At 42.4% G+C, this 14,049-nt stretch overlaps 2 protein-coding genes across 5 annotated transcripts in view; one reads left to right on the forward strand and one right to left on the reverse strand.

Annotated features, from left to right (window-relative positions):
* The window catches only part of LOC135913067 (gastrula zinc finger protein XlCGF57.1-like), a 106,852-nt gene that overhangs the window by 51,713 nt on the left and 41,090 nt on the right, over positions 1–14,049 (forward strand). The window lies entirely within an intron of this gene.
* LOC139046726 (uncharacterized) overlaps positions 1–14,049 on the reverse strand; it is a 45,842-nt gene that overhangs the window by 25,260 nt on the left and 6,533 nt on the right. For all 3 annotated transcript variants that reach the window (XM_070532228.1, XM_070532226.1, XM_070532227.1), the window contains exons 3-4: positions 13,740–13,833; positions 11,922–12,209 (exon numbers count right to left, since the gene is read on the reverse strand). In XM_070532228.1, the coding sequence (XP_070388329.1) occupies positions 11,922–11,951 (30 nt within the window). In that variant the 5' untranslated portion in view covers positions 11,952–12,209; positions 13,740–13,833. The remainder of the gene's footprint in view (positions 1–11,921; positions 12,210–13,739; positions 13,834–14,049) is intronic.

The raw sequence follows: 14,049 nt of genomic DNA on the forward strand, positions 1-14,049 counted from the left end.
TAGCTAAATACTAAATGAATGTTAAGTGTTTAGCGAAGCATCATACACAACTTCGCACGTTGAATTTGCAGATATTCTTTTTTTAGTCAAAATTTACCGATAGACACGGCGCATATATGCATTGCAAAACCTAGTAGACCCCTTTAACGCTACTTAGCTTGCGATATCCAAGCCGCAAAGTTTCTCGACTCACACGCCTTTGAAGAGGAAACTGTGGTTAAGGTATGGCAGCTGAAAGAAGCCGACGTATTCTTCAATACGTACGGCTCGAGCCACCCATACCTCAAGCATACACGAAGGGAACGAGCACGCGCGGCAGCCGAGCGAGCCGGAGCGAGCGGCGTCTTGGCCGTGACGTCACTCGCGAGAGGGCGCCACTCCTAATTCTCGCCGCTAATAGATGCGCACAACCTTTGGAAGCAACTTTCTTCTTCTTTTTTTTTTGTCGCCAGACGAAAATCGCTGTGTTAATCTTTTTTTTTTTTACAGAGAAGATATGTTTATATTAAGGGTATGGTGGCTAGCATACACTCTTAAGCATAATTACACCCTCTTGCCACACAACGATAATTGTCATCTGCTTGTCCGCATTTCCTTTCTTTAACGCGGCGAGCCCGGTACTTTCCAGTAACGAACGGCATGCGCGTTATCATTCCCGACAGGAAAGTAACAGGCAATGCTATCATGCTGATAACGCGTGTGCCGTTCGTTACTGTAAACGCCGCCAGAAGTGAGGAACAATTCTGTGTGTCTTGAATGACGCTTGTACAGTTATCAGTCAAACCGCCTAATGTTGCCACTTCTCTGCTGTGCTTATGTGGGCTTTTTTCTAACCTTTCACAGTGGGTGCAGCATGTCCAGAACCACAGCGTCCTGCGGTCTATCCTGTTGCACGGGACTGGTGGCCACGCATCGTTACACAACTTCCCAAATAACAATAAGAGTCAGTTTGGCACTTAGTAGAGCAGTATACGAGGGATAAAAAAAAAATGTGATTGTTCCGCAAATATGTTCCGCAAATATATATTTCTCTATCATTCTTCTAGAGGTAATTCAAAAAACGAAACTATAGTCGGATGCAACTTAAGTATGCAGCGAAGCCCCGCCCACGGCCTCATAACCGCCAGCCACTGTTCCTCTGCGAGGCTGCAAATAATTCATACTTCAAACTTTTCCTGTTAGGCAAATAAGGCGGTGACCACAAAAATAAAATTATTAGCGCAAAATTTTATACATTTTCCCTCGCTTATTAAAGTATAATGGCGAAAGTCGAATTCTTTTCGAACTGAATATTATAAAATGCTTGCTTTGCTGCAACTATTTGTTTTCAAGTTTCAGTGCAGTTGGCAGTGAAGTTTCATGAGTAAAACGGGTTCAGCAGTGAAATGAACTGTACCGCAGACTTTTGAAGAGTGAAATGCTCAGACTCCATACACTTTGTCCATGCCTGTTGCACACCTCACTGCTTCCGCCGATGAAAAGGCTCTTCAAGAACAGCAGACTCTCCGGATCTATCAAGTAGGATGCATTGTTGAAAAGGCCACATGACGATGATTTTGTTTGCTTTTGTGATTGGCTGGCTAAGCAACACAACCCCGTGCGGTTCACGTGCCATGGTTGCTATGTATTCTACTATAGAAATCTTTAATTTACATTTTCACTTGTTTACTTGTTCTTGGTAGAGTTCTTCCTGCAGTTCTTTCCAGCGTGAGTCCATTTGATGTGGTTCCTTGTTTGCCATGTAAAGGAGAGGTGCATCTCACAGGCCTTATGTGTCTTTATGGTGAATGGTGGGCATTATTCATATTTGTATAATAAAGGTACCCTTCCCCTAATTTGCATAGGAAGGAGACCTAAGGTTGTCCCCCCCCCCCTCGAAAAAAATTACAGCGTACGCGCCTGCCCTGTTGCCATTGATGAAACGACACAGAGGAATGCATAGAGCAAACTTTAGAGTCGGAAGGCTCGCATCGATGTCACTGGTTGTCCTTTCCCATTGTGCACCATTAAAAGCACTCATTGGAGTTAAAACAATGTTTGACTAGTTGCTAACATATTTCATAGTTTCCTTCCAGCGCAGACCCTCACTCCAGAATGCTGCAGGTCACACTGAACATTAATTTCCAAGTTTCAGTGCACTTCCTGAACCGCCCCCACTGCCAGATCCATCGACAGTAATTTTGGGTAGTTATTCCCATAAAACTTCTGGGTTCCTTGCCTTGGCACTCAACCTCAGTACACTGTAGCTACTAGTATAGGTGAGAAAATTATGCCGTATAAACAAAATGAAAGGCAATTTCCTAAACATGCAAAAGCATGCAAGTTCCTTCAACGCGCAAAAAGCATGGATAGCAGGCATATTTCTAATTTAGCGTGTTCACTGTGTGAAAGCTTACATTTACATATATGGAAGCATAGAACGAATGTTTCAAAGCATTAATTACATCCTTGAGCTTAATAATTAACATTAAAAATTCCGTATAATTTGGGCAATTTAATCTTACACATAAAACCAATTCATTCAGTTTTGCAGACACTAAGTGGGATCACAAGTTTCACTATGTCTTTTGGAAGAACGACACAGGAACATATTTTCTGCTGCAAAATGTTTTCCTGTAAAACATCTAATTGGGAAGAAAAGCATTCTAAAACAATACAAGGTTTTCAACTTACTTATCCCAAATGAAATATGCAGTAATCTTTGCCAGTCTGTCTTTTATAGTTCTTTTAACAAAGAAATTATTGCCATGTGATGCTTTGTGCACTACACACAAAATTCAGTGAATGACAATGTCTTAAAATAAAAAAGAACACTGCTTCCCCAAGTGTTGCTAGCGGCTACTTCCTAATATAGGTTATAGGCACTCAAAGTTCAAAATTTTCAAGTGGAAATAAGAGTGAAGAAAGGCAAATAAGGAGGTTAAAGTGAAAACACTGTATTAGGCACACCTGCAACTAATCGAGAAGAAAACTCAACTAACAACTCCATGGAGGTAATAGCAGAAGTGTCAAAGTATGGAAGAAAATAAACGAAGCACTAAATCGGAAGTCAGTCGATACACAAACAGATACGTTGAACATTGATTGCACTTTTGTAGGTGGTACAGAACTTGCAGACCATTTTAACAATTTTTTTGTTAAAGTAGGATGCATAGATCACGACATTCAAGATACAATGCATGCCGCTTCATTAAGAGAATCTTTATTCCTAAAGCCTACTAGCATCCCTGAGATGATTACAACATTTCCATCCTTGAAGAATAGCCATAGTCGATACGTCGATGATTTAGAAATTAGGCCAATGAAGTGCGTCGTAGACTTACTTGCAACTGCAGTAATGCACATTTTTAATATTTTCCTGTCAACCGGAGTTTTCCTGCGTAATATGCAGGTAGCGAGAGTAATAGTTCACAAAGGAGGTGACAAAAATAATATGGGCAATTATCGGCCAGTATCTATACTTCCTGTGCTATCAAAGGGACTCGAAAAAATTTTTAACTTTCATATTGATAATTTTTCGCAAAAACATAGCCTGCTAACCGACTGTCAACACGGGTTTAAGAAAAAGCGGTCTACGGAAACTGCTTTAAGTATACAGAAGAAGCTTATTCTAGAGAACACTGAAAAAAATTTCCTGACTTTAGGGTTATACTTGGACTTCAGCAAAGCCTTTGATAGGGTCAACCAGAAATTGCTGCTGATAAAGCTGGAAAAATATGGCTTCCGAGGAATAACACTTGAACTTATCTGATCTTATTTAGAAAGCCGACGTCAGTTTGCTGAAATTAATGAGAACAGATCGCAGATAAAATCTTTGACAGCGGGTGTGCCCCAAGGTAGCATTCTTGGCCTGATACTTTTCCTGTATTACATTAGTGATATTGTACAAGTGAGCGATATGTGTAAATTTGTCCGTATGCAGATGATTGCTCTGTTTTCTTTACAGGTAAAGATTTAAAAGAAATAACACCTATAGCAAGCTCCGTTTGTTATGGACTTCGAGCATGGTCTAAGGCAAACGGCCTCATCCTCAATGAAACCAAAACAAAATGCGTTGTTTTTCATGCTCTGGGAAGTTTTACTACATTGCCAGATAATATTGTGTGGGGTCTGTATAAAATTAACATTACGTCATCCATAAAAACCCTAGGCATAATACTCACAGAGCATATGTCCTGGAATGAACACGTTAGTCATATTTGCTCAAAGGTATGAAAAGTTGTTGGTGTGTTAAGTTGCAATTGAAGTGCATTACCTTTTCAAGTTAAGCGTCTCATTTATCATGCTCTTCTCCATCCACACCTCAGTTACTGTTCACTTATATAGGGTAACACTACAGCGCAAAATATTCAAATGCTGGAAATACTTCATGAGAAAGCAATTCGGGCGATAGCGAACGTTTGTTTTTTCGAGCATACGCAAGAGCTTTTCCAACAAAACAGAATAATCAGAGCCCGTGACATATATAAATTCAAAACATTACTAAGCTATAGAAATGCTATGCTGGGAAAACTCGATTCATTCCTAGCCCCGGCAACTCTACAACAAAATAGAAGTGCATATTCATATCGTCACCAGGCACCATGGCAGATCCCTTTTTCACATACTAAATATGGCTGCCAATGCCTTAAACATACACTACCTTCCCTACTTAACTATTTTAACCAACATGTTGATGTGTTATCTCTAAACATAACTAAAATATTGGATTTGTTCTTATAGATGTGTATTGTCAACTGCTCCAACAGTTCCGTAGAACTTGTCATATATTCTCATTTTGTTTATACGTTCACACTAGTAACTACTATTCCTAGAATCCAGGTTTCCACTGCAGTGATTGTGCCCGAACCACGTGGCAGGGTTTCGTGTCGTAAACTGGATGCTGCAAAGGGCGTCTTCACGTTTGTTAAAATTCAAGGATGTGACGACGCCCTGGGCTACGTGCCGAGATGTCTGTCGCGAAAGCAGCAGCCTATATGCAGATTTTTCTTTTTTTGTTTTTTAACATAGATGCACATATATATTTGCAAGTATGTAAAATAATTTCTAAAAAAAAAGAACGTTTCCTGATGGTAACTTGTGTTTATTGTAAACTTCTGTGAAATTTGTTATATCTATATATGTATGTGTGTGTATGTATATATGTGTATATATGTATACATATATTGTTTTTGCATTCTTATCTATTTATTTATTTTACAATACTGCAGGCCATCGTCGGGCCCATGCAGGAGTGGTTACAACATGGAATACAGTACAAAAAAAAGAATAAACTTAAACTAGTGTATCCAAAACAAAGAGCATTAGCACACACAAAAATGAACATACTCAATAAATATATACACTGTTTAAATGAGCCGTCCGGGAAGCAGGCGAAACAGCGTTTACCATAAGAATGCATCTACAGAGGCTGCATATGAAATACAGGTAATATCACCATTCGAATTCCAGATTCTCAATACTGTCAATAATTGCGTTGGCAGATGGGCAATTTACGGCTCTAGAGGGTAGTATGTTCCAATGGGAAATGGTGTGTGGGAATAAAGAGTATTTGCGAGTGTTATTATGGCTGGGATGGTGTCGTATTGATTTATTATGGTTGGTTCAGGCAGAAAGTCTGAATGGCGCTTGAATGTATGTTGCTTGTGGTACTCAATATGAGCCGTGATAAAGTAAGCATAGAAATTTTAATCTGGAAATCATTCTACGTTGAGCCAGTGATTGAACGTTAGCCTTGACGCGCAGGTTTGTAATGCTCGTTTGACGTGAATATTGTGAATATATAAATCTCAATGCTAAGTTCTTTATGCGTTCTAGTTTCTCGGTTAAATACTTCTGGTGTGGGGCCCAAATAATGTCAGCATACTCTAAAGAGGGTTCTGTGTGCATTTAACACTAGGAGGTGTGTTTCTAACTTTTCTTCTCAAGAAATGTAGTTTACCTAGGGCCTTGTCATACATATTATTTATATGAGTTTCCCAATCTAATTTCATTGTAGGAGTGACCCCGATATGTGACCTCCTCGTATTTTCTTAGTGATATATTGTTTATTGTGTATGTAAACTGAAGCGCATTTTTCTTGTGAGTGAAGGAGATACTGGTAGTTTTTGATGCATTCAGTTTCATCCCCCTGTAAGGGGGGTTTATTCGGCTCGTAGAGCAGCAGCGACAAACTCAGCACCAGCAGGTAGGGCGCAGCCAGTGAACGAACTGGGTACGTGCCACGCGGTGGCAACGGGGCTTTTCAGCCTGCCGATCTTCTTCGTCACAATCCCCCCCGGAATTGAAGAGTAGCCATCCTGGCAACCTAGGAAGAGGTGGGCGGATCGTAATACTGCTTCAGCCGGTCAATGTGCACAGTCTCTCGCCCCCGACGACGCAGATCGGAAGATGGCGATACGGGTTCGACCACGTAGTTCATTGGTGATGTTTGTGCAACTACGCGGTAGGGCCCGTGGTACTTCGGGAGGAGCTTGGACGAAAAGCCAGGAGCAGCAACAGGCGGGACCCAAAGCCACACGAGTGAGTCGACGGGGAAGGGGTGAGGGGGAGGATTGAGGTCATGGCATTCTTTTTGGCGGCACTGTTGAGCAGACATCAACGAACGGGCCAGTTGGTGGCATTTCTCGGCGTGCTGAGCAACCGTAGAAACAGGTGAGCATTCAGCAGGGTCCGGCCGGTACGGGAGAACTGTATCAATGGTGCTGGAGGGATGGCGGCCGGCCGTAAAGCAGAAAAAATGGTGAGAATCCGGTGGTGGCTTGAGAGGCAGTGTTATATGCGTAAGTGACGAACGGAAGTACAAGGTCCCAGTTGGAGTGGTCAGATGCAACATAAATTGATAGCATGTCACCAAGAGTTCTGTTGAATCGTTCTGTTAAGCCATTGGTCTGTGGATGATAAGCAGTAGTAGTGCGGTGAATAATTTGGCATTCAGATAAGAGTGACTGCAGGACATCTGAGAGGAATACGCAGCCCCGATCGCTCAACAGTTCACATGGTGTGCCATGGCGGAGAACGAAGTTGTTTATAATGAACGAGGCGATGTTTATTGCTGATGCGGCAGGCAAGGTGGCGGTTTCAGCATACCGTGTCAAATGATCTACGGCGACAACAATCCATCGGTTGCCCGCGCCAGTAGATGGAAGAGGCCCATAGATATCAATGCCGACACGGTCAAATGGCTGAGCTGGGCAGGGAAGTGGTTGGAGAGATGCGGTGGAGAGATGCGGGACACATTGGCATTGCTGGCAGGCAATGCAGGAGCGTAAATATTTGTGGACGAAGGTGTACATCCCTCGCTAATAATATTGTAGGAAAAGCCGTGTGCAAGTTTTTGACACTCCATCGTGACCACACTGTGGGTCAGAATGAAAAGCGGAGCAGAACTCTTGTCGTAGGTGGCGAGGCACTACTAAAAGCCATTTGCAGCCCTCATTGTGGTAGTTGCGGCGGTATAAAAGTCCATCCCGGATTGTGAAATGCTGCACCTGTCGGCGTAGCGCTCGAGGTGCCGAAGTTGCCGGAGGATTTGACAAAAAGTCGAACACCATGACGATCCATGGGTCTTTTTGTTGCTCGATGCCATGTCCAGGATGTCAAGTGGTGAGATATCATGTCTGTCGGTAGAAGTGCTGCTGTCTGAAGTCACGGGAAAGCGCGAGAGGGCATCGGCGTCAGCGTGTTTGCGTCCAGAGCGATAAACGACACGGATATCATATTCCTGGATTCGGAGGGCCCACCAAGCGAGGCGGCCCGACGGGTCTTTTAGGTTGGACAACCAGCTAAGAGCGTGATAATCCGTCACCACATCAAAGCATCGACCGTAGACATATGGACGAAATTTTTGAAGAGCCCATACGATAGCCAGGCACTCTTTTTCTGTTACTGAGTAATTGGCCTCAGGTTTCGTGAGGGCACGACTGGCATAGGTGACTACGTAATCGGCATTAGTGTTCTTGCGTTGTGCGAGCACGGCACCAAGGCCGACTCCACTGGCGTCAGTGTGAAGTTCTGTAGGTGCGCTGGGATCAAAATGCCGCAAGATTGGCGGAGACGTGAGTAGGTGATTGTGACGAAGAAGATGGGCAGGCTGAAAAGCCCCGTTGCCATCGCGTGGCACGTACCCAGCACCTCCACCAATTGTAAAGGGGGTTTATTCGGCTCGTAGAGCAGCAGCGACAAACTCAGCACCAGCAGGTAGGGCGCAGCCAGCGAACGAACTGGGTACGTGCCATGCGATGGCAACGGGACTTTTCAGCCTGCCGATCTTCTTCGTCACACCACAAATGTTGCACCAATTTTGTACAGCAGCTAACGAATCATTTAGTTTTACCTGATCCTCTCTGGTATTTGTAGCCAGGCCAGCAGCTGGGCGAACAACAACTTTATTGCGGTTGCGCAAGTTACATATATAGTGAAGCCTACGTGACGTAACAGATCACGGGATCACTGATGCGTCCCCAAATTCACAGTTCTTCGCTAACACACGCAGTTCTGTTAGCCACTCATTAAACATCTCGCCTTCTTTTTGGTTCCTTGAACCGAAACGGAATTCTTGGAATGTTAAGTTCGTTGCAGGCTTGTAATGATCCTCAAATTTCTTAATCAGAACTTCAACGTCATTCCTGTCTTCCGTTTCATCGAACTTGAAGGTACTGTACGACTTCCTAGCCTCTTCGCCTATGGTAACTAGCAACGTGGCTGCTTGAACGTCTTTTGGCTGCTTGTTCAATTGCGTAACAATGGAAAACAGCAGAAACTCACTTTTCCAAGTTTTCCAGGCAATCCAAGGGTCGTGCGACGGATCCATAGGCTTCGGGGGCGGTAGTAGCGCGGACGCCATTGACATATTGGCTGGGTTTCGCTGCCACCGCTGCTACCATGTAGCCAGGCCAGCAGTTGGGCGAGCAACAACTTTATTGCGGTTGCGCAAGTTACATATATAGTGAAGCCTACGTGAGGTAACAGATCACGGGATTACTGATGCGCCGTGACGACTGAAGATTCAGCCATGCTACAGTATTCACTGTTGTGTACACTACGCGTTAATCGGCGAATAGGCGCATTTGAATAGGCGGCTGAGCGCATGAACGAATATCATTGATGTAGATCAGAAATAGGAGGGGCGCAAGAACCGAGCATTGTGGAACACCAGAAAAAAAATGTTGATGTAATCAGATGTAATATCATTCACAGCTACGCATTGCTTTCGGTTTTCGAGATAGTTCTTGATCCACAATACTGTTTTCTCATGTACACCAATGGCAATTAGTTTAGTAATAAGATCTGGATGAGGAATAACATCAAAGGCCTTTGAAATATCTAAGAAAATGGCAACTATTTGGCTTCTGTTATTTATTGATGTAGCTACATCATGGGTTAACTCAGCTGAGTAATAGTACTTAGACTTGAACAGAATCCATGTTGCCGGCTGTATTGTAGGTTATTATTCTCTAAGTGCAATATTATGGCCTTATAAATAATATGTTCGAACAATTTACTGGATGTACATGTTAATGAAACAGGTCTATAGTTACGTCGAGTTTAGAGCCAGATTTGTGCACAGGTATTACTTTGGCCCTTCGCCAGTCGTCAGGTATCACTGAAGTTTCCAAAGATTGCCTGTAAATTACGTGTAAGTATTTTGACGTCCAAGCTGCATGTTTTTGCAAAAAAGCATTTGATATAAGATCAGAGCCACAGGGATTCTTTACATCCAGTTTTTGTAAGAGTAAAAAAATTCCTTGTTGGTCAATATCTATTTCAGGCATTGGATTCTCGAACTGATACTGTGGAGAGGGACCGTTAAAGATAGTTCTGTTAAATACAGATTGAAAAAATTCATTAAATTTTCTTGCTATGACGTCAGGCTGAACAACTGTCTCGTTCGAAACAGTAATCTGCGATACGGTGTGCCGCTCCCTCGATAGGTAGCGCCAGAATTTTTGTGGTTTATTCGTCAGGTAAGAAGGCAGAGTAACAGTGAAAAAACGCTCCTTGGCCATATGGATCTTATATTGTAGTAAGCGTATGAGATCTTGAAGGTCACGTGTGGTTTTCTTTCTGCGCTTCCTCTTAATTTTTCGTTTTAAATGTATTACTTCGCGCGATACCCAAGGATGTTCTCTGTTCACTCGTTTCTTTCTGGAGGGAATGTAGTTTTCTTCACAAAAGTGCACAATACGCTTAAAACATAACCATAATTAATTTACGTCATGAAGTAATGAAAATTGCAGAAAGCAGGCGTTTAAATATTCTGAGATAGCATTGTCATCCGCTCTTGAGTAATCCCTGATAACAGCAATCGATGGCTTAACGCGTTCACGGTTTCCTAAAATTGGACAGGAGAATACAATCATTTTATGGTCCGAAATGCCATTTTCAACGTTTAATGTGTTATTTTGAAATAGACTGCTTACGAACATCAGATTAAGCACAGAACATGACGGACCAGCTATTCTAGTCGGTTCGGAAACTAGCTGGTCTAGAGAAAAGGTAAATGACATGAACAACAGAGATTCAGCACTTTTTGCGTCACAGCTGTTGTGCGAAAGATTAGACCAGTTGATTCCTGGTAAATTGAAATCACCTGTGATGATAATATTGGAACGTGAATTAGTGTGTTGTGCAATGTAATTGTGCATAACGTCTAGGTATACAGGGGGCGCATTCGAAGGTCGATATAGGCCACCCAGAAATATGCTTTTTCCATTAAATGTAAGTTTACACCATACGCTTTCATGGTCAGGTATGCTGTTTAAAACTGTGAATTTTATGTTAGATTTAATTGCGACAGCAACACCTCCCCCCCGCGATTCTCTGTCTTTCCGTATGAGCCGATAAGGCGGAAACACTTCGGAATCCTGGACGCTTTCGTGAAGCCAGGTTTCCGTGATGACTATAACGTGTGGGTGATGGGCTGCAACTATGCTTTCAGGTAGGCTGAAGTTATTGACTATGCTGCGCGCATTCAGTGATAACACTCTGATACATTTCGTACATTGTTGTCACGTGCCATCGCGAGCTGCTGAGCCAGCATGTGCAGAAGTTATCGGTTTAGATAGTTCAATTCTTCTGTCCTCACACTCATTCCATATGAAGGTTTTGCCATTTATTTTTAGTTTATCAAATGCCAGAGATACCTTTGCCCCTTTCGCCTTGTCACTTACTGCAGAATGCCATAATTTAGCAAGTGTGTCGCGTACTTTCTTTGAGAAATCTTCGGATACTGAAATCTGGGTGTTTTTCAGCTAGAAGCAGCTTGATAATATTTTGTTTTTCTCAGCGAAGTTGAATAGCCTGATAATAACGGGGCGTGTCCTTTGGCTTTGCTTTGTACCAATTTTGTGAAGTCGTTCTATTGAGTTAACTTCTATTCCTAGGATCTTCCTAAATAGACCGTCTCGCACTTCTTCTTCAAGTGTTTTAACATCTTCAGCAGAGCTCTCTCTTAATCCATAAATTACTAGGTTATTCCGCCTACTTCTATTTTCTAGATCATCGACCTTCGATGCCAGAAATTCTACTTGCGTCATGGTAGATTTACAAGATTCCTCGCAGTGTACTATTTTGTCTTCGCATTCTTTCCATAATCTCCTTTCATTCTCAATAACTGTCATTCTTTCTTGCAAATCTGCAACTATTGTCTCCACGTGCTTGATATTTGAAGACAGTTGTTTCAGTGTTTTGTTCGTTTCCTTTTGTTCTCTCAGAATGCGTTTCATTAGTTCCCGCTGCGAACATTCATCTGAATCAGAGTCAGGACCTGGATTTTGTTCAACGTCTCCGAATGTTAGTAACATTAAGCAGACAACATTAAAACAATCTTGCAAAATAGCAACACAGCATTGTGGACTTGGGAGCACCATTAACGTTACGTCATTGTCTCTAGTTGAAGAGACTAAATGCTGGTCACTAACCTGTGCGATCAGAAAAAATTCGATCAGCATCCGTACTCGTTCAGTGCTTCCAAGTCCACTGAAGGTAACGTCGAAAAGGCTGCTGCTTTTATCCGGGTGCCATGGTGTCTCTGTCGACGTCACCGTGCTGGTCAGGTGGTCCCAGTGCAGTGCACGTGGTACAGCTTCCTGCGACTTGTTTCGTCCGATGAAGCCAGCAGGGCAGACAGCCAGAGGTAGCAGTAGATAGGCCTGATGCAGCGCATGCTCAGACCCTGCGTCGACGAATCCGGTCCTCGACAGCACGATCTGTGCGATCAGAAAAAATTTGATCAGCATCCGCGCTCGTTTGGTGCTTCCAAGTCCACTATGATATATGCAACTGAGCCTGTGTTAAATAATAATATGCAAGATAACAGATTATAATTGTATACTGGGAGTCATTTGACACAACTGTATTACAACTAGTTTCCATGTAATAACATGAAAATTTCTATATGTATTTGTGCTTAAAAACTCTTATATCCACACTTTATCCGTAATTGTATTGCTACACCAGCTGCTTCCGTGCCTGTCTGGGAGACCGGAACTTTGTCAAGCCGAAGAGAATTCGGCTTTTTTTCCGGCTCTCCCTTTTTCACCTTGTATCCAGTGGTGAAAATAAAAATTATGATGATGATGATGATGTAGCAGAATATGTTCACAGAAGTGGAATGCCACAGTACTGAATTTTGTTAAACTGAAAGGCATTTGCATTGGGTTGAATGGCGTTTCGATGGGGGATATAAAAAAGTTCGTACAGCTGAATAATTTGTTCAAGTGACGTTCAAGTGGTAGTTTACTGTATATTGGTTTTCTTGGATAAAAAATTTAGTTGGAAACAGTGCCTTGTATGTCCTCATTTTTTCTTAAACATTGCTCGATGAACAAGAGGTGCAAAAAGACACCTTTCTATTTTGTCTCTTCTGACCTAACTGGCATTTGGCAAATACCTCTTGCGTGCGGGAGAAAGTAAGGAGGGGGAGGGGGGGGTATATTGGAAAAAGTTTGGCAGTGTTTGGCTCCTCCTGGGGTGGTGTCAGAGGTGTGTATGAACCACTGCTTAGATAAATCGAACTCAGTACCTTTTTCTCAGTACAAGCATTCGTGAATGTTAACTTGTTATTCCAGTAGTTTAAAAATGCCTGCATAGGCCCTATATCACAATATGTCCCAAGCCTCCTATATTTTTTTTTTATTTAAAAGGACTTGAAAGAATTCGAACTTCACTGTTAATGAAAAGAATGTTACAACTTTCAATAGCAAGGGATTGCTGTTATCAAGACTCCACAAAATGATGCAAAAAGAGCTGTTCTGCCATGAACAATTTTCAATATTGTAATTCTGAGAAGCGATATTAAGTTTTGAGGAGAAAGTTTGTTGAATGTATGTTCCAGCTTGTAAACCGCGCACAAACTATTTGAGGGCGGTAAGATTTTTTATTGTTTAATATCAAGAGTTGACGAACAGCCACAGTTCAGCAATGTCATGTGTTTTCTCATTTTGAAGAGCAAAAATTATTTCAACATATCTGAGCTATCAACCCTACAATAGTCATGACATTAGCCATTAATCAAGTGGGGGACAAAGATTACAATTTTTATCCTGTGTACATTTAGTTGGTCTAATAGGGCGATGGTTCATCTCAATATCCCCACTCACCAGAGGGCTACAGGATTGGGACACCACCTGGGCATATGTAGGAATAAAATTAAGGCACCGACTATGTGGGCAATGAAGCTATGAAGCAATGAAGGGATGGTCAGAACATATGCAGTAAGCATTATCATGGTACCACACCTATTGGTGCTGCTGCTGCCTTGCCCGCTGAAGAGGGGCAATCCAGTGGTGATTTTTGTAGACAGTGCCATCGACATCATGATGATTGAAAAGTCTGAAATGGTATCATTGTGTACATTATTCACATAGCCCAGTGGGTCACTGGACAAACTATGACTGTTTCCCAAACAGAAGATAAATCAGTCCATGCTTGCATGGAGGAAAAATTGCACAAGCTTAGCAAGAGTCAATGACAAGAATGCAGGAAAGTGAAACACTGTGGCAACAACAAGGCAAAGAAAAAGAACTGCACGAAGCACAGAGATCTAAG

The sequence above is a fragment of the Dermacentor albipictus genome, chromosome 1 (assembly GCF_038994185.2).
Source record: "Dermacentor albipictus isolate Rhodes 1998 colony chromosome 1, USDA_Dalb.pri_finalv2, whole genome shotgun sequence".
NCBI classification, from domain to species: domain Eukaryota; kingdom Metazoa; phylum Arthropoda; class Arachnida; order Ixodida; family Ixodidae; genus Dermacentor; species Dermacentor albipictus.